Source organism: Prosopis cineraria, unplaced genomic scaffold (assembly GCF_029017545.1).
Source record: "Prosopis cineraria cultivar Desert tree isolate PC_DT_omini unplaced genomic scaffold, ASM2901754v1 PC1098, whole genome shotgun sequence".
Lineage (NCBI taxonomy): Eukaryota > Viridiplantae > Streptophyta > Magnoliopsida > Fabales > Fabaceae > Prosopis > Prosopis cineraria.
This window is the reverse complement of record NW_026556423.1, coordinates 5,045-32,658: the sequence shown is the minus strand read 5'-3', so window position 1 is coordinate 32,658 and position 27,614 is coordinate 5,045. Positions and strand designations below refer to the sequence as shown.

Here is a 27,614-nt window from a genome sequence, read left to right as displayed (position 1 = left end):
AAAAAAAAAATCCACTTTTTGCAGTTATCAGTTAACATATATAAGAAAAAGAGTATTTAAGGTGTGGATAGGTGTCTAATCGTCAGTTAATTGAAAATACAGAATACAGTTAGGTATATACAGTAGCTAGCAGTAAATCTCGTGTCATGTATATATAAAAAACCACATTCAGTGTGAAATTATTTGGACGGTGACGTTGAAAGCTTAATGATGCAAATATTGAAAGAGAAGCCCGAACACTATGGTCATTACAAAATAATCATTCTGTACCTCTTCATCATTAGTTAGCAAATTCACATGTATATAGCCTTAACCTTTAACTGGAAATATATATGCAACAAAATGCAGCCGTTGAAAAATTAGCCATTATATATATATATATATATTATGCAATGTGCATGCCTCATCCCTATGACTACTTGCCCATTAATTCTTTCATATAGGACTCTGCCATGTTCTTTATATATTCTTTTTTCTAACAGAACAGGCACACGCAGATGATTCTTCCTAGCCTATAAGATGCGTAATTAAGATATGCTGATCTAATGGGCGCAGTCAGTGGATCAGGAAAATGAATCTTTTATTTCTCAAATTAATTAGAAGCTAGAGATGAACTAACCTTAGTGTGATTCAGGAATTAGGTAGCTATAGGGTGTGCATTTTGCTGCAAATTTCTAGTGAGGCACAGGAAAATATTATATCATTAACATATTATAGCAGTCCAAATACAGCTCAAGTGTAATTAAATTACCAAACCTCAAGTTGTGAGCAGTACTGATGGAACAATCATGAGCATAAAGCGGACAAACCGATCGATACCTACGCATCGCAGATTGTGTATTATCTACGGAATAAAAATACAAGGTTTCCTCTGGCCGTTTAACCGTGATGATAAAATACTTATGGCCGGTTAACCTTAAATCTGGGAAAGCACATTGTTGTGGTGTGTGGTGTGGCATGAACTGGTTATTGGAAGGAATAAAAGATTGATAAACGAGCGAATTGGTATCTTCAGGTGGGGCTACCTTTTCATTGACCATCACCATGTCGTCCCCAAACAATAGTTCCAGTCCATCTAATCTTTGTGGATAAGCATAAGTATTATTACTGCATACTATTATCTCCTCAAGTCCTGTCTCTCGGGCCAATTCTATCTGGTTGCTGTTAACCATTGTTCCGTTATTGATCATGCTAGAAGAAGAAGCAGCCATATTTGCTTGTTCTTCACAAACTGGTTTGAGTGCAGGGAGTACCATCTGAGAATAGATTGGGGTAATATTCAAAGCATCGAGGGTAGGGTGATAATCGTGATCATCATCCTCGTCGGAAAATCTTCCTCCCAGTTTGAGGAGCAATTTTTTGATGGAATCTTGATCGTTGAAACATGGGTCTTGATTTGAGTATTGCAAGGGAGATATCACAGGCATGTGTGGTGGCCAATATAGTTGTGGAAAAGTAGTGTTTGCAGAATTTCAGGAACTAGAAAGGAATTGGAAGAGGTGATCCTATTAGCTCCTTCGCTGGGCTTTTACTACGTGATTGTTGATCTTACGGGTGCTTATTACCCAGAAGCTTCTTCTTCAGTTTAGTGTTCCAGTAGTTCTTTATGTCGTTGTCTGTTCTTCCTGGCAATTGTGCTGCAATCACCGACCACCTGCTTAATTTCACCATTAAATACAATATATTATCAACTTGATTAAAACCCTTCACTTCATTCCAAGATTCAATCTGAATAACTAATTGGTTGCACCAAAAAAACTATATAATCAGTAATCATATGTATATATACCTGCTTCCAATACTGACGTAGAGGCTGCAAATAATGTTGTCTTCTTCTTCGGAGAAACCCCCATGTTTGATATTTGGTCGAAGATAGTTTAACCACCTCAGTCGACAACTCTTCCCACATCTCTTTAGCCCTGATTCATTTATATGTTGAAATCCTCAAATATCTAAACGAAAAAAAGTTCCTACTTCTCATACTTTCTTCATTTAGGAGTTAATTCCTGATTTGCCCAGTGTTAGTGTACAGAAAATCGCAGAGACATAAAGGAAAAGAAGAAGGAGTAGGACGAGAAATCCACACGCGCGCGCGTGTACATAAGGGTTGTGTGTAAATAATATGTAGTACCGATCTTTTGAGGCAAAGCGATCCAGTTTCCACCAGTGCCATGCTGTTCAATGTAGGACTTGAGTTTGGCATCTTCTTCTGGGGACCAAGGTCCTTTCTTCACGTTTTGCTTTGTCGCAGCACGGGAGCCCTCCCCATGTTCGGATCTCTTCTTCTTCGATGTGGTGTTAAATTTCTCTGATCAGTTAAGAGTCTTGGAGAAATGAGGTAATGGCTTAATCAATCGCCCTCTCTTTTTACAGTCCTTGAATAAGAGAGAGAATGATTATAATATAAAAAAAGCAGCTAGAAGGGGATAGACATGATTCCAAAGAACATCCATCACACAGTGTAGAGATATAAATATTTTATGTAAAGGGAGTGGCAGAAAAGAAGAGTATTTTGGGATAGAAAATTCCAGGATTTGAGTATTGCCAGAACCGGAGAATAAGGTTTGTTCTTCTTGTCTTCGTCTAACCGGAATCAACTTGTATTTGGAACTATGTGGGCGCTTTATTTAATTTTATTTTCTTCCACTTTTTCAAGTTCACCCGTACATGTACATGCTTATTTATAAAGTCTCGACTTCACCCCTCTTTATAATTAGGGTTAACCCATACATGGACCACCCTTTCTTGCAACTTTAATTCACAATTGTACTGATTTCTTTCATTCACTACTTTTTTCTCCCTTCGAAATTATTGAAGATCATCTCAACTCAATTATGTAGCTCCTTTATTACAATAAACTTGATACCCGGTCAGCTTTAATAATTGTATACACTTAATTATGTACAGTTCCGTTCTTGGTACAACATTCGGTTTTGAAATTCATATACACATCTATAATTTATTACTATAATTACACATGTGACTAAAATTTAGAACAGGCTTTGATTCATGTGACTAAACTTTGAGACTTTTGCATTTTCTAAGACTTATAGCTATAGTAAATAGTACATACATTTTACTTCTCTTGCAACTACACACATCAGAAAAAAAAGTTTCATTATCTTTTTGGACGACTTATTAAAATATATATAAATATATGAATAAAGAAACTGAGTAATTTTTAAGCTTTTTAAAACCATGATTTGTATAATGTCTTTGTCGAATAGTCTGGCACTTCAGTTTTTTCCGCATGATTTACCCCCCGGCCGGGGCGCGCGGTCATGCAATATTACTATTGATTGAAGGTACATCTTTCAAGTTGACCGCCATAATAAAACCTGGTTCAAATTACTTATATTATGGATAAAAGATTTATTAGGGGATATCGTTGCATTGCTGCTTTGCGGGCCGTTTAAATAATAAATTGATAACAATGCATCCCTGGTTTTTTTTAAACCAGCTTGTTGAAAAATAGAGTAGCACTTTATATTAATTTACGATACTTGAAATAAAGGCGTAAAACGATGAAAGCAGAGATGACAGTATAAAAAAGTTCGACGACAAAAGTAAAATTGGAGAAAAAGACATGGTATATGTGTCAGAAATCGAGGGAGAGAGAAGATGATTTGGATTCTTGGATTGTAATGGACTGGGGCCATGACTTCACCAATCAAACTTAACCCAATGGTAGAAAATTTATTCCGGTCAAATTTTTAATCAACTCAGGTCAATTTCATTGGGCTGGCTCCTTAAGGTCCAACTTGAATAGGTTGATATAATTTTCAATTTTTTTTTAAAAACCGAAGAAATAAATAAATTTTTTTACTTAATTTAAAAATAAAATTAAATATTTTAATTTTATTATTATTTAACAAGTCACACATAATAAACATAACACCAAATGATTAAAAAAATTAATTATTTTTAAAAAAATTGATAAAAAGAAATTTTTTGTACAGTCAAATTTTTAAAAATCAGACTGATTTTTAGTCTAACCATTAGTCTAAAATGATCCAACTTGACTCAACCTTAAAGTGATTTTTATATGTTGAATTCAAATTGCTCGACGGTCCGATCAATTTGATCTGGTTTTTAAATCACTGAAAATTTTCTAAAAGCTAAGTTTATGGAAGAAGACAAGGCACTATCCAGCATTGAATTTGTTACTATGTGGAAAATACGGTGCACTGTATTTTTCCTTTTTGGTTGAACAGATCATGACCAGCATGATCACGAGAGCCAGAAACCTGGCAGGCAAGTACGATGTTAGTTCACTAAACCACAAACTATCCCGTGAATAACGAAAATTTTCCAGCAAGCATTTAAATGAATTAGTTCACGGTCATTCAATTCGTGACTACCCCATGCATGACAAACAAAAACACAGACAAGAAATGCTTCTGAAGTTTGGACACAAATTAATGATCACTCTGCATAAAATCCAGTTCTATTTTCTTTTATTTCCAGATTCTGTTTTCTCTTTTATTTGAATTTCGAATGAGATATTCCAGAAAACCGAGACTCAAGCAAGGCTGGAGTCAAAAGCAGTCACGTAATTGAAGATGCAGACGGAAAGAAAAGGAGGAGAAAAATTGTAAGCAGTTAACGTATTTGGTGGGGAGGGAAAGGTTAGTGTCACATCAAGAGGGGCATCGTTTGGTTTGAAGTTTGAAGCTTGTGCTCTCTATGTTCATCTCTTTGGCCATCCTTCTTGGGCACCCTAATTTGCAAACTTTGATTTTCATTCGCAGATTCTTTGTATTAGGATAATTTAACACACGCACAATAATTACATGCTCTCAAAAAAAAAAATGACCTGCTCTAGCTGGTAAGATGGCTCTTATTCGATCTTCTTGTGTACTTGTATTCAACTTTAGGCGCCCATATACATAGATATGAATGTTCATATATTTCAGGGCGATTCGTGGTTCCATAAAATCCCACCCATGGTACAATTTTTCTTCCTCCTCTTCCCGCTATATGCGATGAAAATCCAAAATATTTGTTTGTACTGAAAATATTAAATATTACTCTTTTCAGTCTTGTATATTAGGCGCCTTCTATAAGTATAATTTGATCCACTTTATATGTCACTAGCTAATAAAATAGTTTTATTTCCAATTGAAATCCCAAACTACCTTGAAAAATATGTGTGTGTGAGAGAGAGAATAATATTATATGGTTTGTTTACTTTTTATTTTTTACTTGAGAATTATGTTTTAAATTTTACGTATTTTCTTTCTTTATATTTTTATTATTTTGGTATCAATAAAATTAATATAAATAATTTAAATAAGATTAGAGAAAATATTGCCAGTGAAATGGCAAAATGCATGCATGAAATACTAACAATATATTAAAATCTTATAAAACTATCACTTGGCAAATCCAAGAGACAATGAGACAAACTAACTCAGCAATTTTGAACTTGTCATTTAATTTAGGCCTAGAGGGAACCAAAGACTTGTTTGTTTAAGATTAAAAAATAAATAGTTTTTATATAGTTTAAAATTTATAAAAAGTAGACATTATTTTATATATGGTTGCCATAATAAAAAAGTTATTATTAGTTACTTATTTTTAAATTTTATGATACTTCTTTAATTTTTGTTTTATAAAAAAAATTTATTATTAAGATATTTTTAAAGTTTAATGATATATTTACATATTTCATCTTTTTAAAGTATTATTTCTCATCTATTGCATTGAATTATTTTCAAAAACTACTCAAGTAGCTTATTAAAATAATCAAAAATATATTTTTTTATTCTAATTATTTTTAAATTTTTAAATAAATATGATAAAAACTTACGAAATAAATTTTTTAAAAGTAATTTTTTTATAAAATTAGCTAAAACAAACTGGCTTTAGGTAGACTTTTCACTTCTTATGAGGAAACTGTAAGAGCCAAGCCATGCCCCTTATATATATGTATATGTATGTATGTATGTATGTATTTCATTTCTAAGCAATGGTTGTGTATGTTTGATGGATAGAAGCCAAGTCCCGCGTCCAAAAGTGACAGCAAAAATAGAGTGTATAAATACTATGTGACAATCTTAACCAAATAGCTAAAATAATTTTGGTGAATTGAACAAGTACGTTTAATAGAGAAGATCAAGGTCTTGAGACTAGCTCCTATAACTGATCAACTCAGAAAAATTGAGAAGTCAAAAATAATGTAATTAAACTAGACAAGGATACTAGAAGAAAAGCACAGCTTGAAGAACACATTCAACCGTTGGAAAAAAAAGGCTTAGCTGACAATAGAAGCAAGCTGTGATTGGTAATTAAATATTAAATGTCAGATAATGATATATATGAGCAGGAGTAAAAGACAAGAATCTGCGCAAGGTAGGGTGGCCACCTCATTATATTTATGGGCATAAATTTCCAAATCTGATTTGACCTGCCTGCATATATTTGAAAAAACAATCTTCCGTTACAAATCTAATTCATCATTACAGCTGAAGCCAACTTCCTTCCAGGTTTTATTATCTTTAATTTTACCATCAATTAACCTAAAAGTAACAAATACATTAATTAATGGATACGTTAAAAAGTCAAGTCGCCAGGAAACAAATAATTAGAAAGATCGATACAGACACACAACTTTTCTTTTATTCTTTAATTTAGAAATGGGACCTCAAGCTCCTATATGAGATCATACCAGGGTGAACGTGCATATATATACTACCGCCAGTAGATAACTCATGGTTAGGGGGGGAAAACAAAGAAAAATAGTATTGAAGTTTAGTTATTTTAAAGGAGGAAATAAACTATCCATGCGAGAAATTGCATGGGATTTCAAAACTAGAAGTCACAATCATAACCAATGTTAACCAATTGGGACGCATGAGTGCAAAAATCAGCATAGAAGTTAGAAGAAATGGCTGTATCTGACTGACTGGGTCATATTCCACGGAATGCATATGCCGAAGGAGGGAAAAAGAAACTCACTGTTTCTGTGAAACTGGTTTTGTCATATAGTGATTGTGGGGTTGGGATAAGACATTGGAAATCACAAAGCTCGTGAGCAGTGAAGTTAATTAAGGACTCGAGTATGGCAGCTTGACTTTGGTGCTAATCATTTCAGAAAATCTGTAGAGACACAAACATGGAGGTCAAAGGAAGGAAGGAAATAAAACTAGGTGGCTAGACCAGAAATAACATATAGAACTCCTTATTGTACATGCATGCCCTCTCTTTAGTCAACATTTGGGTCCCATATTAATTTGTCTCGATTATATACGTTTTATTCAATACATGGCCATATGTATAGGGGTGCATGCACCTAGAGAAACTTCATGGTGACCACTGATATGTGGGGCGATTCTATGCCCTAGATAGACTTGCCAATCTCTATCCTTTTCAGTTGAATAGTTCACGCGAAATAGCTGTATGGTCCAAATGATGGATCGAATATTCAAAAGTAGATTGGCTCTCTGATTCAAGTTTCGTAGATAATTTGTCCTTATGACTTTCCCTGTTCTCTCCGTCCATCAATATTGTAAATTTGGTCACCATCTATAGGGTCAAAGGTTTTAATTATTATTTACTTAAGGTCGCGTGTGGAACATGCCATGTGGAAGAAAGAACCATATCCAAATAATGCATTCTCGAAGCTGTCAACTTGCTAATCATCCTCGTCACGATTTTGCACGAAAACGATCGTACTCGTATTGCACCCAAACCCTGACATTGCTTTTCGGGCCTGAGAACTGGGTTTGTGTTATGAAACTTTTATGGGCTTTCTGACTTTCCCAAAAAAGGTTGGAAAGACATCATGTGACCTTTCTAAAAAAAATTACAATTAAAAACCACATAAAAATATTAATCACAATTAGAGATTTTAAATTATTAAAATATTAATAATGAATCATAATCCTTACTTAAAATTAAAAATATATATGAGTTTATAAAATTACCCTCAAATAAAATTAGAATATAACTCATCAAGCATTACTTAAAAATGAAGAGAAGTTATTTATTGAAATCACTCTTATGAGTTGTGATAAGTGGGTGTTTTTTTCACTTAGATTTATATTTAATTTCTTCTATTATATTGGCTAATTATTGTGTAAATTAAAAATAAAATTAAAATAAATACCTCACTTATTTTGGAATATTTTTAAGAAAAATAAGTGAAAACAACATATAAAAAGCCAGAAATACGAGTTGCATATGAAAACCCAATATCAAAGCCCGAAAGAGTTCTCCAACCGCAGGACAAGCCTGTGAACACTTCCTCTGCTCACAAGCATAATCCACCGCGGTAATTCCAAAGTTCCTCAACACGATTGCTCGTGGGGAATGTCGGAACAAATCTCTACCGCACGTGGACATCTCCAAGCGTCACTCTTGGACTATGTGCGGAGGAAAAACAAGACACACAAGCTTTGACCTTCAACTACACACAGACATGGATAAACTTTAGCCCGATTGCGTGTGGACGTAAGGCTTATAAGAATTAATATTTAAATAAGATTTTAAATCAGATATCAGCAAATCATACAAGATTAGAAGTAATCTATCCGACTATAAGCCCAGACGAATTAATTATAAATAAATTTCTCAAAAGCCTCTCAAATCGACCAATTTCATTTTAAGAGCTCGAAAGTGTATAGAGTCCAGACGAGTTATTCTTAGTGTTCTCTCTTCTCTTTTTCTTTAGATTATGTTCATGTCACTATTTAGGATTTTTAATTTGAACTCTATAAGTTGTTTTAAACTCCCAAAGAAGATAAAGAATAACCTAACTGAGATAAATTTTTCTTTTTTATTTGATTATTTTATTTTTCCATTGAACATGAAGTTTTTGAGAATTTTGTTTTATGTATATTTATCTCTGTTATCCTTTATGCCTTTTTATATATATAGCTAGTATATAATTTATTTTTGAACTATTTGAAAAACTGAGAGGTAAAAAGCTAGCCTAAATTTAGAGAGATAAACATATATAACTAAATTAAAAATAATTTAGAATCTATGATGGTTTAGATCATAGCTTCATGATTTATTTAAAATTTTAACAGAATTACTGAAAACTAATGTAACATTAGATAGATATGTTTTAATATACTGAGAAATAATTAGAATATCTTAATAACAGCTGTCACTATAAATAAAGAAAAGATAATTAATTGAATTATAGTAAACTAAATTGATAGGTGAATCTTGATCACTGGCGCTTATCTGAGAGGTTTGGTTCATCACTTTTATTGTTACTTTTTATTTATGCTCTTTTATTAAATATTAAATATCTTTTTAGAACTCTTATTTGTTTTTATAAATAAAAAAGCTAACTGCTTTTTTTTTAATGCGACTTTTGAAATTTTCCAAAAATCATTACCATATCAATCTTATGTATTTGCAGGAGCAATCAAGTTGGTACTATCCTTAACCTCATTTGAAAATTAGATTAACAATAGTCACAACACATAATAGTAATTTCAATAGTTTCAATTCATAATATTTGCGATTCTAGTTTTCTCAGCTAAGATTAACAATAATCCCTAACCCATTATAATAGTTTTAGTATTGTTTTTTCTTGATTTTTCAAGTGTTTTACTTATATATTGACAAACATAAAAATACATAAATAATTGACTTCATATTTAAAAGTCACTTTGATAAATTTTTAAGTAACAATCACATATTTACAAGTGATTTCAAAAATTTCAAAAATGATTTTTAGTTTCATATTGAAAAACAACCCATTTCTAAGTGTGGATAATAGTTTTTCAATTGAAATTAACAATAATCTCAACCTATAATAATAATTTCAGCAGTGCATTTTTTTTATTTATTTTTCAGGTGAGAATTGATTAGCTGTTCTCTACAAAGGGTAATTTTGTAAACTCATTTATATTTTTAATTTCAATTAAGAACTATGATCTATTATTATGATTTTAATAATTTAATATCCCTAATTTTAGATAATAGTCTTATGAGCTCCTAAATTGTCATTTTCCCCTCTTTGTATCCATGTGCGAGAACCCAGGAACGTGCTACAGCGGCAATAGCATCCAGGAGATCATCATCTTCCATAGAAGGTGCCATATTTGCTTTCGTAAGCAACGAACTGATCACTGCATCTTCTACATACTATGACCTATTTGAGTCATTCTAGTCAAATTATCTGCAGCATTTGCTCCAAATAGTTCCTTCACAAATTTCTCTGAAAGAGATACAAGAAACCTGTTCTACATCATTTTATATTTTTTTTTTTTTTGTGGTTTCAACCTCAAGTATTGAAGTAAATCTTGGTTATTTTGTTCGGCTCATCACCCTCACGTAGAACGTCCAACGGACGCCTCTTTGGCATTGGACCGGACGAAATATCACAAATCTCAAAAGGAAGGATCCATTAATTGGAAATAGCTTTCGGCCTTAACATATATAACCAGAATAATATCGCGTTCTGCAGGTTATTTCATTTGGTTGAGATCATTTCCGTGTCTAAAATCAACCTTATTAATTATTATCTTCATTTAATTAAACATATGTAGTTTTGTACCTCAATAGAACAAAATATAAAGAAAGTGAATCACGAAGGTGGACTGCACAAAAGTACAAAACTAACCCATCTCTCTTCACTGTTGTGCAGGTAGTGACCAACAACGTACAGATTGCCTGCAAAAGCTACACTGTTTGTCTGGCATATCATCTACTTCAAGATGTGGTGAAGAAATGCAATCAATTCTCCAGATAAATATCAATCCTTTTCATTGGTTATTGTGCAGCTTCCAATGCAGCCTTATCTGCAGTAATTCACATTTATGCACCAGCTAAGTTCTGTAATGTACTTCATCACTTTTGCTCCAACGTAAATGTTCCATCCTTGACCAAATCAATAAGCCATACAGCATATCTTGTTTCTGGAAGAGTCCACTACGTTCAGGTATGCAAATTCTGTGCACATTCTTTGCAAAGTGACAGGTCTATCTGCTAGCTAGAGTACTTGGTTATGTTTTCCTCTTTCTGTGTTCTTGTGCTGATTCCAAATTGCTTGGAGATGAGTTGTGCATAGAGAAGTTCATTCCACGTGTCAGGCACTCCAGGTAAGCACCAGTGGCTGCAGTCCTGTGGAGCGCCAGGTGGAGTGCCTTCTTCCCTGTACTTTGAAGGATGGCCATCTTTCCTTATCTCTGACAGATTCGTGATGTTCAGAAAATGCACTTTCCACTTCCCATAATCCATCTGTTTCACAACCTCAGATATGACAATGTCACTGCTACATGGTTCTGTTTCAATTCTCGTCAGGTCCTTCTCTGGTTCTGTTTCGTTGTCGCAACCTCCCCCTTCATTCCATTTGCCACCCCTGCAATTTCCACCCATCCAGACTTAAATCAGGAATTCATCTGGATTTATAATTCATCAGTTTCTTAATCTACGTCAAGCAATGCACTTGCCTGTAATGTACAGGGGAAAAGCTGCGGAAGAAAATGAAGCTTTTGTCAGGATCCAAACTATTCAATGCCCAAGATTTCCATGTCTGTAACGATCTCCTAAACGCTTCCTTCACATCCATACTCATGTTTACGTTGGCCCCTTCTTGAAAATAGCATCCCCTGAGAAACAAAAACCAAGTTCATCCGAAATCAGCCAATCAAATAGTAAAGAACTAATGAAATAAGATGAGGAGGGTTTGGATTGTCGTACAAGTTAGTGGTTTTATCAGGGTTCCACCAGTGGGCAGAATTGAAAACAAGGACATCTGCTCCAACCCACATATTGGAATACCAGTGCAACTTGTCGAGGCGAATGACCTTTTGAACTCGATGGGGTGAAGTGGGAGGCGGAGAGGCTAAGAGGGACAAGAATGGCGTCCTGTAATACTCGACTGTCAAGTTGAATTCTTGGAATCGCATGGAAAAGTAACCCTTGTGTTTGTTTATGGACTTGCCTTTCACCTCATAGATTGTGGATGCATTAGACACTGCTGAAACTAGCATGCACAGTAATGATTCCCACTGGTTTCTCCCCATTGAATCACCCGCAAACACAATGCGTCCATCCCGACTTCTCTCCAGAAGGTCCGTGGCATTGAATCTGCAAGAGAAGTGGTCATGACTTCACATATCACCTTCGTTACAATCAGGCACAGCCCTGTTTCAGCTCCACTTGTTATTAATCCTACCATCTTATCTGCTTTATTTGAACATCTAACTATTTTTTTTTTACCATATATATGATGTTTGATTTTCCTTCCGTGACAGTGAAAACACCGTGTACTTGGTCCATCAAATAGAGAAATCATCTGTGTAAACCGACGCGTTTTGATGTGTGTGTATGCGCGCGCGCATTTTAGGCAGCAGCTAGTTGTTAGGGGAGCATACAGGTGTTGGTTAGACCTGACACCAATGCCATGCTGGATATTAGGATCTGACTGGGTCAGTGTATTTATGTTCATAACTGTTTCCTCCACCCGTAACAATGTAAATGGATCCTTTAATGCGGTGCTCTGGAACACAAGTTTCGGAAAAGAGCAGTAACAATGGCGAGAATATGAAAGCCTATCCACACTAAGAACAATATGAAAAAGAGAAGGATGTTACCGGGGGAGGTGGCAGGCGTGAGGTTGCCACCGCCAACGCCGGAAAGTTTCGTCGGGTCGACGGTTAAGGCGGCAGCGGAAGCCAGGATCCAGAAATGGACAGCTTTCATTGTAAGAACGAGAAGGCGAGGAAGCTTCGTCCCAAACCCAGCGTCCGTTGGAATAATCACAACGTTGGAGGGTGTCGCCGGGGTAGAAATGAGAATGAGACCATAGCGGAAGACGATCAAAAGGGCTTCGGAGGTTAAGAAATACGAGGCAGCATGAGAAGAGGATGAGCAGAGGAAGTGCTAACGTCAATTCTCTCTTCATTTTTAGATTTCAGAATCCACGCAGGACCGCTCTTGTTACTTTGAACCATTCCTCTTTCAATCACGCATATGTTGCTTAAATTATTAATTTATTATGTACACATGTACAATTAGGGAACTCAGATTAATAAAATCATAAATATCAAACGGAAAATGATAATAACAACCACAGAATCCCAATTAACCCCTTTTAAACTATCATATGGGGTATCCTCTTTTTTTTTTTTTGGCCCAATGTTTTATGCTCCTTCATCTCAAATTACAATACACTTTTTAAGAGAGATTTGACATTTTAAATTATAAAATATTTTGACAAAAGTAAGATTAAAAAATAAATAATCTTTTTATAATTTAGAGATTATATAAAAAGTGATTTTTTAGAGAATTTGGAATAATAAAAAATATTATGTGTTTGGTTACCATTATAAAAAATCACTTTTAACTTGTTTAAGATAAAAGAATATAAAAATATTTTATTTACCAAATAACAATAATTTATGAAAAAACACTTTCTAAAAATCCTTCCAGTAACATAAGAAGCATTCAAAGAGAAAGGTTATGGTGAAGATTTCTAAGGCATATCAATTCATTTGTCTTCAGTGATATCGTAGATGCGTACAACACCAGGTACAAATGAATATGGAAAGGAATTGAGAAGGAAAATGGTGGGTTTTCTACTCATTAGATTTTAATGCCCATCAAAAAGCATGAAGCCTCGGCCCTCGATGATTAGATGGAAAATGGGGATTTATAAAAAGGAACTCATTTTTTGGTTTTGGTTGGAATATTTATTATGAATTAACATTAATTAATAAGTCCAAATAAATTGGTCCTCATGATCTTGTGTGGATCGTGATAGGTGGATCACACAAGTGAGCCCAATAGGTAGAGGTCCAACCCACAATCCAATAATCGTCAGTTATTTATTATCTCTTAACTGACTGAGTCAGAAATAATAGATAATAATTATTTTAATTATTTAATAAAGTGATTACTGATCTGTTCCTTATAAGTTGATCAGTTGATAACCGCAAATACACAACTCATTCTCTATTGCTCCATTGTCTTTGCACTCTCTCAAGACTCTGGGGATGAGTAGGTTGTGCATTTGTCTATACTCAAGGTAATCAAGCTTTTTCAAGCACTCATGGATTCATTAGATACGCATACATTACTCTACTTGTTCATATGAATTGAGAAATACAAAATTCAACAAGTGGCATTAGAGCCTGGTTACAAATATCAATCTGTTTGTCTCAATTCATTATTTATTTTATGCGTACATTATGAATTAATAAAATTCATTTATGAGCATGTTTAGATTTTATTAACGTGCTTAATAATTTTTCCTTCCATTATGGTCATTGAAAATGAGTATGAGATTCACTGTATTGCTATACGACTCTCTGCCTTCTCTTCCCTTTCATTTTTTTTAATCAACATCAAAGACAGGACGGAATTTAGTTCTTCTACCATCAGGTCGCCAGAAACAAAACTGCAAACCACGGGGACAAGGATGGAATTCAGTGCTTCTGCCGTTAGCTCACCGGAAACAAAGCTACAAACCACGGCATCTCCCTCCCTCCCAAGATCTGACGGTGGTGGCCAAACAATCCATCATTGTTTGTGCATGAACCAAAGTCGTCAGAGACGAGTTGCTGTTGCGTCGTCTGCGACTTCATTCTTCGCTGCTGCTCCAGGTTGCCGGTGACTTCCTCCCCTCTTCCTCATCTCCTGCGTGGCTGGAGAAGACCCAGGAACAGGGTTAGGAATCGGATCCTAAGGATCCGGTACTATGAGTTCTAGGCCCATTTTCGGATGGGCCCAGATCTTTCTTCAAAAAAAAAGAAGGGGAAAGGGGAAATGAGCCATGTTCACTTAAAGAAACTAGTCTGGGCCCAATACGCATTAGCCCAGATCAATGTCAAAAAAAAAATTGTTGTCTTTATTAATTACGTTTTGGCCCCAAACTAGAATTACCTCCTTTGTCCCATAATTTTTCATATTTATGCCATGACCCAATAAATTTTTGAAAATTACATTTTAATCCCTTAACTTTTAAAATTATGTTTAACCGAGATCTCTTCCACAATTGCCTATTTACCCCTATATACCTTTTAAAATTTCACTATAGTCCTAAATTTGTTCTCTAATTCCCAAAAAGGCCCCAAGGACTTTTAAATTATTTTGTTTTGTCTTAAGGTCATAAAAATTTGTGACTTTATGAATTATTGATGATGCTAAGGATATTATAGCATTGATAATGAACATACCCCATAGGTGTGACATTATTAATGTGATTTTAATGGTTGGCTTTGAGAATAGGCTAATAACACTTCTTTAATGTGTTACATATTTATTGTACCCTATAGGTATGAAAATGTTTAATGTATTATTTTGTATGGATTTTTGTATGAGCTAAATCTTTATGGTATTTGAGCCTTTTTTGTGCATGATTATAGTTGTATAATTGATAATCGCTTGTTGAAAAATTCTGTTTTATAATTATGTTGTGCACGCATAATTAATATTTCTCATTTTCTATTTTGCGATTTTAATTTCTACTTTTACGCAACTATCCTTTGTGAAGACTCTCAATGAGACTAACTATGATAACTAGAAAGAGTCCCTGAATATGTATCTGACTATTTTTGAGAAAAATTTAACTCTGATAAAACTCAAGCCTGTGGATCTCTCTTCTAAGTCCAATGCTTCTGAAATGATCTTCCATAAATAATGGAGTGAGTCCAACCGGATTTGTCTTGCGATCATCAAGTACACAATTAAAAAAATTAGGGACAACATTCTTGAAAAGGATACTGTAATGGAATATTTGAAAGCTGTTGGCAACAAATACAAGAAGCTTGACAAGACTCGAAAGAACTACTATTTGTCACTTCTTGACAATACTCGATATGATAAAGTTTCTGGTGTCAAGAAGCACATTCTGAAGCTTGTTCATTACTATAACAAGCTTAAATCAAATGAAATTGACTTGGGTAAAAGTACCTTAGTTTACCGTGTTCTTCAATCACTGCCATTGGAGTACGCATTCTTGAGGATTTCATACAACTCACAAGAAGCTGAATGATCTGTTGACCAGATGATATTAATAGTCATTCAAGAAGAGAAAGCTATAAAGAACAACTCCTCTCACTCAATAAACTATGTTTCTCATGGTTCTAACAGCAAATCTGGAGGGTCATATAAGAAGAAGGGAAAGAAGCATGATGCCCCAAAGCCTAATAATCCAACCTTTAAGAAGGATGGTGATAAGAGTGAGAAGCCAAGAAATCCTTTAAGGCATTATGCAATTATTGCAAGAAATTGGGTCACATTAAAGCTAATTGCTTCAAACTGAAAAACAAAAAAAAAAGTAAAGGTACAATTCTTCAAACTGCCCCTCTAGCTCTAGTTTGTTTTGAATTTAACACCAATAAAACTTTTTTTGACTCATGGTGGCTGGATTTTGGTATCACTGTACATGTTATAAATTCTCTACAGGGGCTAAGAAACCAGAAGGTTCCAAGTGAGGCACAGAAGTCAGTCTTTGGCATAACAAGGAGCAAGGTATCAGTTGAATATATTGGAACTATTTCTTTATATTTAAATTTTGGTCATGTTTTATAGTTGAATAATGTTGTTTATATACCTTCTGCGAAGAGGAATTTAATTTTAACTTTTGCATTGGATATTTATGGCTATTCATTCTTCCAAGGAAATGGAAACATTGACATTTTTTTAATTCCATTAATATTGGTTGTGCTTCCTTGTTATATGGTTTATATCAATTGAATGATTAGTCACTTGAACTTCCTAATCTTCATATGAATACTACTATTTGGCATAAACGTCAAAGGCCTAACAATAATTCCTCTATGCTATCGCTATGGCATCATCGTTTGGATCATATCTCTGGAGAGAGATTGGAGCGTATGGCCAAGCAAAGTGTCTTACAAGACCTTGATTTTTCAAATTTTGAGATTTATGTTAATTGCATAAAGGGAAAATTCCCTGCTAGAGCTAGAACCAAAGGAGCAAAGAGGTCTGAAAATACTTTAGACCTAATCCATACTGATATTTATAGACCTATCATACCTTCGGCTATGACTGATTTCAGATATTTCATTATCTTCACTGATGATTACTCTCATCATGGATAGATTAAACTCTTGCATGAAAAGGGCGACTCTCTTAATGCATTTAAGACCTTTAAAGCAGCAGTTGAATTGAAATCTAGCAAGTTGATCAAATGTGTGAGATCTGATAAAGGAGGAGAATTTTATGGGAGATATACTGAAACTGGCAGGAACCCTGGGCCATTTTCTTTGTACCTTCAAGAGCATGGTATTGAAGCTCAATATACTATGCTTGGCACCACGCAGCAGAATGGGGTTGCAGAAAGGCAAAATCGTACTCTCATGGATCTGTTTAGAAGCATGATCAGTCACTCTTCACTATCAAAATTCTTATGGGGTGATGCACTTAAAACTACTGTTTATATTTTGAATCAAGTTCCTAGCAAGTCAGTTTCAAAGATTTCATACGAGTTGTATTTTGGAAGGACTCCTGCATTGAAGCATATGTAAGTTTAGGGTTGTAAAGCACAAGTAAAACCTTACAATCCACAACAAATAAAACTTGATGCTAAAACTGTTGATGGTTTCTTTATTGGCTATTGCATCGGATCTCATGGGTACAGATTCTATTATCCAAATCATACTACTAGGATAATTGAATCTGACCAAGCTTAATTCTTTGAAGAAGCCTTAGACAGTGGGAGCTCTGTGCCTAGACATATTACTTTGCGTGATGAAAACAGCATTTTGCCTTTGCCTATCTTGACAACCCTTCATGTTGACAGAAATAATACTGTAGATCAAGATGAAACTGAAGATGAATCACCTTTAGAGGGTGATGGGGATCTAGTTGTTAAACCAAGATAGTCCTAAAGGGTTCGCAGGTCAGCTATTCCAGATGATTACATGGTGTATCTGCAGGAATTTGATTCAGATGCTATTGATATTTTAGACCCAATATCTTACCAAGAGGCTATTTCTAGCTCGCATTCTTCTAAATAGTTGGAGGCTATGAGTGAAGAAATCGTCTCTATGTATCGCAATCACATATGGGAGCTTGTAGAGCTACCAAAGGATTTTAAACCAGTAGGTTACAAGTAGGTCTTTAAAACAAAACGAGGAGGAGTTAGAGGTGAAATTGATAGATACAATGCCAGACTTGTAGCTAAGGGCTACAACTAAAAAGAAGGTATTGATTACACAAAAACCTTCTCTCCAGTATCTACCAAAGATGCTTTTAAAGTAGTAATGGCTTTAGTTGCACAGCTTGATCTTGATCTTCACTAGATGAATGTCAAGACTGCATTCTTGAATGGCAATTTATATGAAGAAGTCTACATGACACAACCTGATAGTTTTGTTGAATCTGGTAAAGAACATCTAGTGTGCAGATTAAAGAGATCCATCTATGGGCTAAAACAGGCCTCTAGGCAATGGTATCTAAAATTTGATAAAGTTATCATCTCGCTCGATTTTGTTGAGAATGTCTCAAATCAGTGTATCTATCAAAAGTTTGATAGAAACAATTTTGCCATTCTTGTTTTCTATGTTGATGATGTAACACCCTCAAATTTACAAACCAATTTTTCGCAAATTATTAATTCAACAAATTATTTTTTTTCTTTTTTTTTCATTGAACCCTTATCATACCCTTATCATGGTAGAAAAATTTCTACCATGATACATCCAAGACAATATATCACAGGTCTTAAAATATCTAAAAAAAAATAATTAGAACCATGAGGGACAGACAGGATCCTCATGTCATGATATTCAAATTAGATCATAAATCAAAAGGGACAGACATAATCCTCTTGGTTATATAAATACTTTTAATAAAAAGGATTAGAGTTTACATGCTTCACAAAAAAGATATGTCCTAAGTTGGCACAAGATACATTGTATAATCTAAAATAAGAGGCAACGTAAAAGATGGTGTCTCATACACCATAGTTACACCTCTGGTGCTTTCTCGGCCGGACTCGCTCCTGTAAAAATATTAACCACGAGGAATGAGACTTAAAAGTCTCAGTAACCAGAAATTAATATGTAATGATGCATGCGGATGTAACTAATCATACGATTGCTAAGTGGGCACACAAAACATTTAACCGAACAATACTTTCAAAAAAACCGAACAAGTATTTAATTTGCATGACTGCACCTTATATCCTCCTTTTGCCATGCTCGGATGCCAAATCACCCGGCCAAAGGTGAGTTAAACCAAGCGACACGCCACTCATTGGGTCCAATGAGGGCTTACCACGTGGTAATAATTAACCGAACAGAAATTCTCATTAACACCATACATTAAAATACCCTGACAAGTCATGCATCATTCAAATATCCAAACAGAAATATATCCGAACAATAATATCTCATCATGAAAAATAAAAAAATAAATTTTTAACCTACTTGGCAATGATTTCACAGAAGTATATAACAGTATTTATTTTCAATAATTCATAATTTTTCCAAACAATAAAACAACACATAACCATTCACAAACACACTCATTACAACACATTAATAATGGTTACATTGTGTCTTGAATAACAAGTTCCCCTTCACAACTCCTCTTTCATCACTATCTTTGTCAACACAATCTACATAGTTATTTCATAATACTATATATTAATTTTACATTAAAATAAATAACTCTAATTTAAAGAGTTAGAAAGTCTTATATCTATAATTCATATTAACACTAATTTAAGATTTATGCCTCATTTAACTTTCTAAATTCTTTTCTAAAATTTTCGTACCCTAATAAACTATTTTTTTATCCTCAAATCACTTCTAGTATCACAATTTCATCCTTCTATATTCTAAAAATTCATCCAAAAATAAATTAAAATTTTAGAATTATCCTGAAGCCTCAAATCACCTTTCTATAACCTCAAAAATACCTATTCATACTTAATAAATATGTAATAATCAGAGGTTCATCTCTACATCTCAGATTCCACGTAAATTCAACCATATAAATTTATATTTTAACTCAAAAATTCTTAAACATGAGTTTCAGCCTCAAAAAAATATTCTATAATATTTATTATATCCCTAAGAGTTTTAACCTATATTTTTAATCCATCATATCATTAGATTAACTATCCCATAGAAAAATTTTAATCAAAATATTTACTTTATCCTAAAAAATAATCATATCACTAGAAAGCTAATATTATTTCGAAAATAACTATAAAATTAATTTTATAATTAAATAAATTTTTAAATGCTAATCTAAACAGGAAAGTTAGAACATACCTGAAGAAAAAGAAAATAATCCCCCCTTACGAGAAAACGTCGAGCAACGTGAGAGAAGAGAGAAAAATAATATAAAAATGAGATTTGGGTCCCAAAATTATATTTAAAAAAATATAGGTCTGAATTTAATTATTCAAACCTTTGGGCCATAAGTTGCAATTTTCTCTAAATTGCATCTTAGCCTCTCATGCTTCCTAATGCACACACCCCCTCCTTTTTATACATGAAGGCACCTCATCTCTTCCCTCATCTAACCAATGTGGAACTTAGAAACAACAACCTTCCACCCTCTTTTTTTTTTATTCCTTCTACCTTCTCTTTTTTTTTAACACATACATAAAAAATTATTTATGTATTATATCTTAACTAAATATTGCTTATGTAGTTTTAAATTTAAATTTTTAAATTCATAATTAAATACCTAACCATAATATTATTTCTAAATAACCTCAAATAATATAAATTCCTATTATTATCATTTTTTTCTCAAAACTTAAATTTCACAATTTCTTTATTATATAAAAAATCAGGATGTTACAGATGATATCTTGTTAGCCAGCAATTTAATGAATTTCCTCAATGAGATAAAACACATATTGTCTTGCCATTTTGACATGAAGGACATGGGTGAAGCCTCCTTCATTCTTGAGATACAGATTCATCATGATAGATCTCATGGTATTCTTGGTTTATCACAGACCACCTATATTGAGCGGGTACTTAAAAAAATTCAGAATGAATTCATGTTCTCCCTCACCTGCTCCTATATAGAAAGGCGAGTCATTGTCAGAGTTACAATATCCTAAGGATGATAAGAAGAGGGCTGAAATGATAAAGATACCATACGCTTCCGCTGTTGGTAGCCTTATGTATGTTCAAGTATGTACTCGACCAGACATAGCCTTTGCCATTGGAGTGCTGGGTCGATACTTAAATAATTCAAGTCCGGATCATTGGAAGGTTGCTAAGAAAGTTATAAGGTATCTTCAAGGTACGAAGAATCATATGTTGACTTACAGAAGATTAAATTCTCTTGAGGTTGTTGGATATTCTGATTATGACTTTAAGGGATCAAAAGATCTTGAAATTGTTGACTTTTCAAATTCATATTTTGCCTCTTGTCTGGATGATCACGCTATATGGTTGAGAAAGTTGATATCTGGCATGCACCTAGTTGAGTCAATATCACGTCCTCTAACCATTTACTATGATAACAAATTTGCAGCATACTATGCTAATAATTACAGAAATTTCAGTCGTACAAAGCATTTTGATATCAAACTTATGTTTGTGAAAGAGAAAATTGCTGAATCTCAGACTCGTGTGGTACACATTCCTGGCACGCAGATGCTTACAGATCCGTTAACTAAGGACTTACCTATAGAAGTTTTTCAAAATCATGTAACTTGTATGGGTATTGTGAATTCCTTTGATGCCCTGATTTAGTGGGAATTTGAAAACCTTTTATGTTGCAATTTCTCTTTAGGCTTTGTTCTCTTCTGTGAGTTATGTTCAATTCAGTTAGATGCATCTATATCATTTGTATCCCATCTCCATAGGATTTAATGATTTTGTTGTGGTACACTATGCATGTCACTTATTTCTCCATAAAAATCAGTGAATGTTGTTATTTTACTGAGCTGTGTTTGAAATAAAATTTCATATTTTATTCAAATTATGAGACATCATATCACTTGTTTCCTCACAGGATCCATTGATTTTGTGGAGTTTCATTTTCTGAATTTTGTTTGTGGCTGATTTATATAACTTGCTTAATTAATGCAATCCAAGTGAAAGATTGTTGGAATATTTATTATGGATTAACATTAATTAATAAGCTCAAGCAGATTGGTCCTTATGATCTTGTGTGAATCGTGATAGGTGGATCACACAAGTGAGCCCAATAGGTAGAGGTCCAACCCACAACCCAGTAACCATCAGTTATTTCTTATCTCTTAACTGACTGAGTTAGAGATAATAAATAATAATTATTTTAATTATTTAATAAAGTAATTACTAATCTGATCCTTATAAGTTGATCAGTTGATAACCGCAAATACACAACTCATTCTCTACTGCTCTATTATCTCTGCACTTTCTCAAGACTCTGGGGACGAGTGGGTTGTGCATCTGTCTATATTCGATGTAATCGAGCTTTCTCAATCACTCATGAATTCATTAAGTACGCATACATTACTCTACTTGTTCATATGAATTGAAAAATACAAAATTTAACAATTCTATCTCTCTCTATAATGCCTAAAATATAGATTTATGCAAAGTAAAATGCCGGGCCAAAGATGAACATACTAAACCAAGTCTATTACGATCATGGATTGGTTAGTGAAATGCATGAGTTTGGAGAGAAGAGATTGCAAACCCATATTCAAGGATTGGCAAGACGGAAGAGATTGAAAAAAGAGAAGAGGGGCGGAAGGTGAGTCTGAGAGGTGATGGAGGGTGGCAGTGTTTGTTGCTAGTGTTAGAATCGATAGAGGATGACGAGTTCTTGGCGGTGTGTGAGAGGGACAAGGCGGGAGCATGACGGAGAAAGTGTAAAATGAGTAGGCTAATTTTGTCCAAAAAATTTTTCATACCACCATCTTCCATGTTTCATCACTTTTCTCTCTCGTCTACCATTTGGATTACTTGGAGAAGCTAACAAAAGTAGTAGCTTTTTCTTTTAAAGATTTGCTTTTTGAAAAAACATTAAACAAATAACTAACAAACTTTGAAAAGTGACTTTTTTATGGGGAAAAAAAATCGATTTGCCCCCAAAATAATCCTAAACAAATGCTTTTTTATTAATAATATTTTTTTAATATTATCGTTTTTATTATATTTTTTTCTATTGTTCATTCATAAATACAGTACTAAATGAAGAGTTTTTTTAGAATTTTATATTTTTCTTTTAAAAAAAATAAAATTATAAAGTGTATTTAACAAGATTCATTGATATATGTAATTTTATTTAAAAGTATTTTATCATTTAAGATAGAGGAATTACCTTTTAATGTTTAAGTTTGTCCCTCTCAGTATAATTATTTTATTGGATTAAATATAAGTACTGTGGGGATTAAGTGAAAGTAGTTTTTGATATAATTTTTTTAAAATTTATAAGATACAAACTTATGACTTTAATAAAGAAATAAGAAGTATCAAGGCCCTTATATGTTAAAGGTAATTAAGCTCGTTTCTTTTTAAGTGTAATATCCATAGTCTTGGCATGAACCAGAGATGAACAGAACATCTAAATAATATACCTTTAATTTCTAAAATAAATGGTGCTTGTTGCAACGTGCATGATTTTGGGTTCACTGATGTTTTTGTTTTTGTTTTTTTTTTTTGGGGGCCAATTGCCCGTTCCAATTCACGCTTTATGCATCGTTGTTGTAGTTTGGACATATATTCTTATTATCCTATTTATAAGATATTTTTAATATATTATATTAAAATAAAAAATATTAAAACTTATTAATTCTGTTTAAAAATTTAATAATTTTTTAACTTTATCCTATTTTATATATATATATATATATATATTAATATCTTGTTCTTTCTCTAACATTTAATGAAGGACAAATGGAGAAATTTATGATAAAATTTTAATGAAGAGCCTTATAAACAGGGAAAAAATTTTGTCTATCCTATAAATAAATCTAGAGAGAGTAATATATATCCAAGATATCCCCATAACTAATAGTCATGAGATTAATCTCTTGCAAAATTTGAGCATCATTTAAGGAATTATTTTTTTTAAGTAATATTTTTTTACACACATCTTCAAAAATTAAATCTTAAAATAATATTTAAAAATTTAAACTGATACTATTTTTGTCACATCCACTTAGCTTCAGAGCTTAACATATTGAACAAATAGCTTAACACATGGGCTTCATTCTTTCATTCAGGCCTTCAACGGCCCGTTCTATTAACTAATAAAAGAAGGGATAAATTATGCATTGCAGGCTCAAGAAAAATATTCATACACTAAACCAGGCAAACTACAGCAGATTAGGATCCACATGCTTGTTCTTCCTTATAAAAGGGGAGGAGAAACCAACACCGATGTAATTGGTGGAGAAACTAACACATGTAGGCATTGGTGAAGTCACATGTAATTGAATGGTTGAAGAAATTACATGCAATGGAGTATAGGTATTTATATTTTATACTCTATCATTTTTATATTTTGCACCTTCTTATTTTACTATTTAAATTTTAAATTCATTTTATATTACTTTTAACCTATATCTAATTTTAAACTCAAAGCTCAGTATATTTCAACCAACAGTTTTACCATACCCAACACTGATATTATTTATAAAAAATAATCGATCATTCAACCTTTAAAAAAATTAGAAAATAGAGCGTCTGTTCCGTCTTCGGCTATTCGCTAAGTCTCCAATCTCGCATCCATCACTCCGTCTCGCACGTCACTTGTCTGCCGCTGCCCACTGGTCTTTGAAGAATTGAAGCAAGAAAGAAGAGAAGAGAACGAAGGAAAGAGACAAAAAATGGTGAAAGTTTTTTCCACTCTTCACACACAATAAATCTATATGACTTCTACCAGGTAATACCCTTCTTCAAGCAAATGTATTATTTTAATGGCATAAAAAAATTAGTAGTATATTTATATATTATGAGTTTGTCTTCAAATGCCTCGTTTTTTCACTTTTAAAATTTAAGTAATAAATTTAGTTTTCCAGCCATTCTCTTAATCTTGAATATATTATAATTGAGTAATTCTGAGTTGTATAAATTTTGAATAGAAAATGGATAATTTTTTTTAAAAAAAATTGTCAACAGGTGAATAAGAACAATCATTTCATCGAAGATTTATGAACTGAGTTTTCAACGATGACAATAAATTGAAATAAACTTGTAAAATTTGCAACTGATTTCAAAAAAATTAAAATTTTATCATATCATCCTAATGACTAAGAAAATATATGAAAAGCATATATGCAGAAAGAACCATGCAACTTACCCAACATAATTTTTAACAAAGAAAATTTAAAATTATAAGAAAAGATTTTTATATTAAAAAATATATATTTAAAAGTATTAGCAATAAGCTGATTGTTTAGTGATTTCAAAACATGAAATGAAGCAAGGAAAATTTATAAATTAGGTAATTATTAAATAAATTTTTTAATTATTGTTTTCAATTATTAATTTATAAATGAATTGGCACCCGATTTAGGATCTTGACTCCCAATGTAGATACTGCTATAGGAACAAAATAAAATGAGTGTGTCCATCAGTCCATCTTTAGCTATGAATGTTCTCTTCGTCTTCTAAACAGAATAAATTGATCAGTGGTTTTGTCCTTCCCAGGTCAAAGATGCATTACTTAATTAACTTGTTTTCATGACTTACGTTGTTCATTGTTTCTGAATCGAATTTTTTTCTGTTCTGGGCATTGCTAAATCGAACGTGCCCAAACGCCCCTATACGCGCAGTCAACTTGTCTAGATACATTGTCGGTGATGAGCTGGGTACTTAATTTTTCTGAGACAGGGTTCTGGGTCAAAAGTTTCTAGCTTACTAAATAATTATTATGAAATCGTCCCTTTTCAATCATGTTGACTCAAAAAAAAAAATTTAATCAACCATTAATCAATAAGTATAAATTAAACTTAGCCATTTATCACCGTCACTTCCTTGTATATTTTTCATATTAGGAATGAGTAGTGATTGCCTGAAAACGGAAAGAGAGGAAGGACAAACAAGAGTAACAAAAGAACATCATATTTTAACTCAAAACTTTAAAACTCAAATTTATAGGTCATTTCCCTATTATATAGTAGTTATTAAATTTAACTTTATTCGATGTGAGATTTCTCACATTGTCTTAAGTCACAATCAATGCTAATCTCATTTTGGTCTTCAAATGTGTATATAATAATGAACTTTTAGGTTTCAGGCAAAACATAGCTTTAATACTACTTGCTAGAAATGAGAAGTGACAATCATTGATGGGTTCGTTTATTATATATTAATTATTAAGTATAACTTTATTCAATGTGAAATTTTTCTACATCATCTTACATTTACTCACACTTAAATATTCTATCAATTAAGCTATTGCAATCTTAATTAATTTGACATCTTAATAGAATTCATTAACTTTTTTGAGAGAAGTGATCTCCACCCCACCCCGCGCGTAATTTGAAGAGCGCTGGGGCTTTAGGTTACTTTTTTCTTTCCCTTCCAAATCAATCATAGACATGGATACACTTTTTTGACTGCTCACAAAGGGACAGTAGTGAAAAGAGGGGCTGCTCTCAAAACAACGGTGAAAAAAGTTTAAAGTTTAAATAAACAATGAAATTAAATTATTTCAGTCTCCCTTGGATTTTGATTAAATATGGCTAATATTTTATTTTATTTTCCCAATATTTCTTCTAATATTTGATATATATCATCAAACTTTCCAATAATGTGATATTAAAAATGATAGAATCAGCAACATTTTTTGTCTACGATTTATAATTAGGTAAACCATGCATGTAAGTAAATTACACATTAAATTATAAATAATAATTGAGATGAGATTGTAAACATATTAGTATATTATAATAGACACATATATGCTAATTGCCCGTTTGAATTGGCGTTGAACAAACGTGATTATAGGTAATAATGATTTCTAAAAGTGACATCAATAAATTATGATTTTTATTTAGATATTTTTTTTATATAAGTGATTATGAGAAAGTTAATTCCATTTGGATGATATTCATCAAAATCACGTTTGGATATATAATTATCTAAAAAGGTATAAGTTTTATAAAGTTTTCTAATTTTCTATAATTATTATTATCAAATATAATTTAATAAAAACCCAATCGTGATTCTTTGAATGTAGAGGCACCTCCTAGTACTTTCTACTTAACGTGTGGTAGAAAATCCAAATCACGATTGATCAAGGTTGTCAAAAGATTATCTAAACTGTGCAAATAAATGAGCTTAATAATCACTTATATGGGCTTAAATGAGATTACATTGGCTTTCACCGCTAAACTAAACAGGCACTAAATATGGAAGTTAACTCTGCATTGGTACTATTACATCTTAAATCAAAAGTTGTGCAATGCTATAATTGCAAGAAGAATTCAAAATGCACACAGATCGTATATCATGATAGATGACTTCTTGTTCTTGCTTATAGTTTGAAATAATAAATCCCATTGTGAACAAAGCGGCGATCCATGCACTTTCTCGACTTTTATATTATTTTTTTGTCAAAATATTTTATGCATATTGAACGTTGATTTTTAAGGGGGGCGAGCGTGAGTGTAAGGTATCCAAATTTGCCAGTGAAATTCTTTATATCGAATAAAGATATCCATCGTTGGTAATGCAAGGCGTGCCCGTGTTTTACTGCTGCAA

The 27,614-nt window shown here is 32.9% G+C and overlaps 1 protein-coding gene and 1 pseudogene across 1 annotated transcript; both read right to left on the bottom strand.

The window, feature by feature from the left end:
- Positions 1-756: 756 nt before the first annotated feature.
- LOC129299251 (transcription factor MYB36-like) lies at positions 757-8,346 on the bottom strand (annotated as a pseudogene).
- A 2,249-nt stretch (positions 8,347-10,595) lies between these two features.
- On the bottom strand, positions 10,596-12,871 carry LOC129299250 (protein trichome birefringence-like 8). Its single transcript, XM_054937710.1, has 4 exons — positions 12,561-12,871; positions 11,665-12,054; positions 11,415-11,573; positions 10,596-11,323 (listed from the first exon to the last, which is right to left on the bottom strand). The coding sequence occupies exons 1-4, from the start codon at positions 12,869-12,871 to the stop codon at positions 10,951-10,953; spliced, it is 1,233 nt and encodes a 410-aa protein (XP_054793685.1). The 3' UTR covers positions 10,596-10,950.
- Between the last annotated feature and the right edge of the window lie 14,743 nt (positions 12,872-27,614).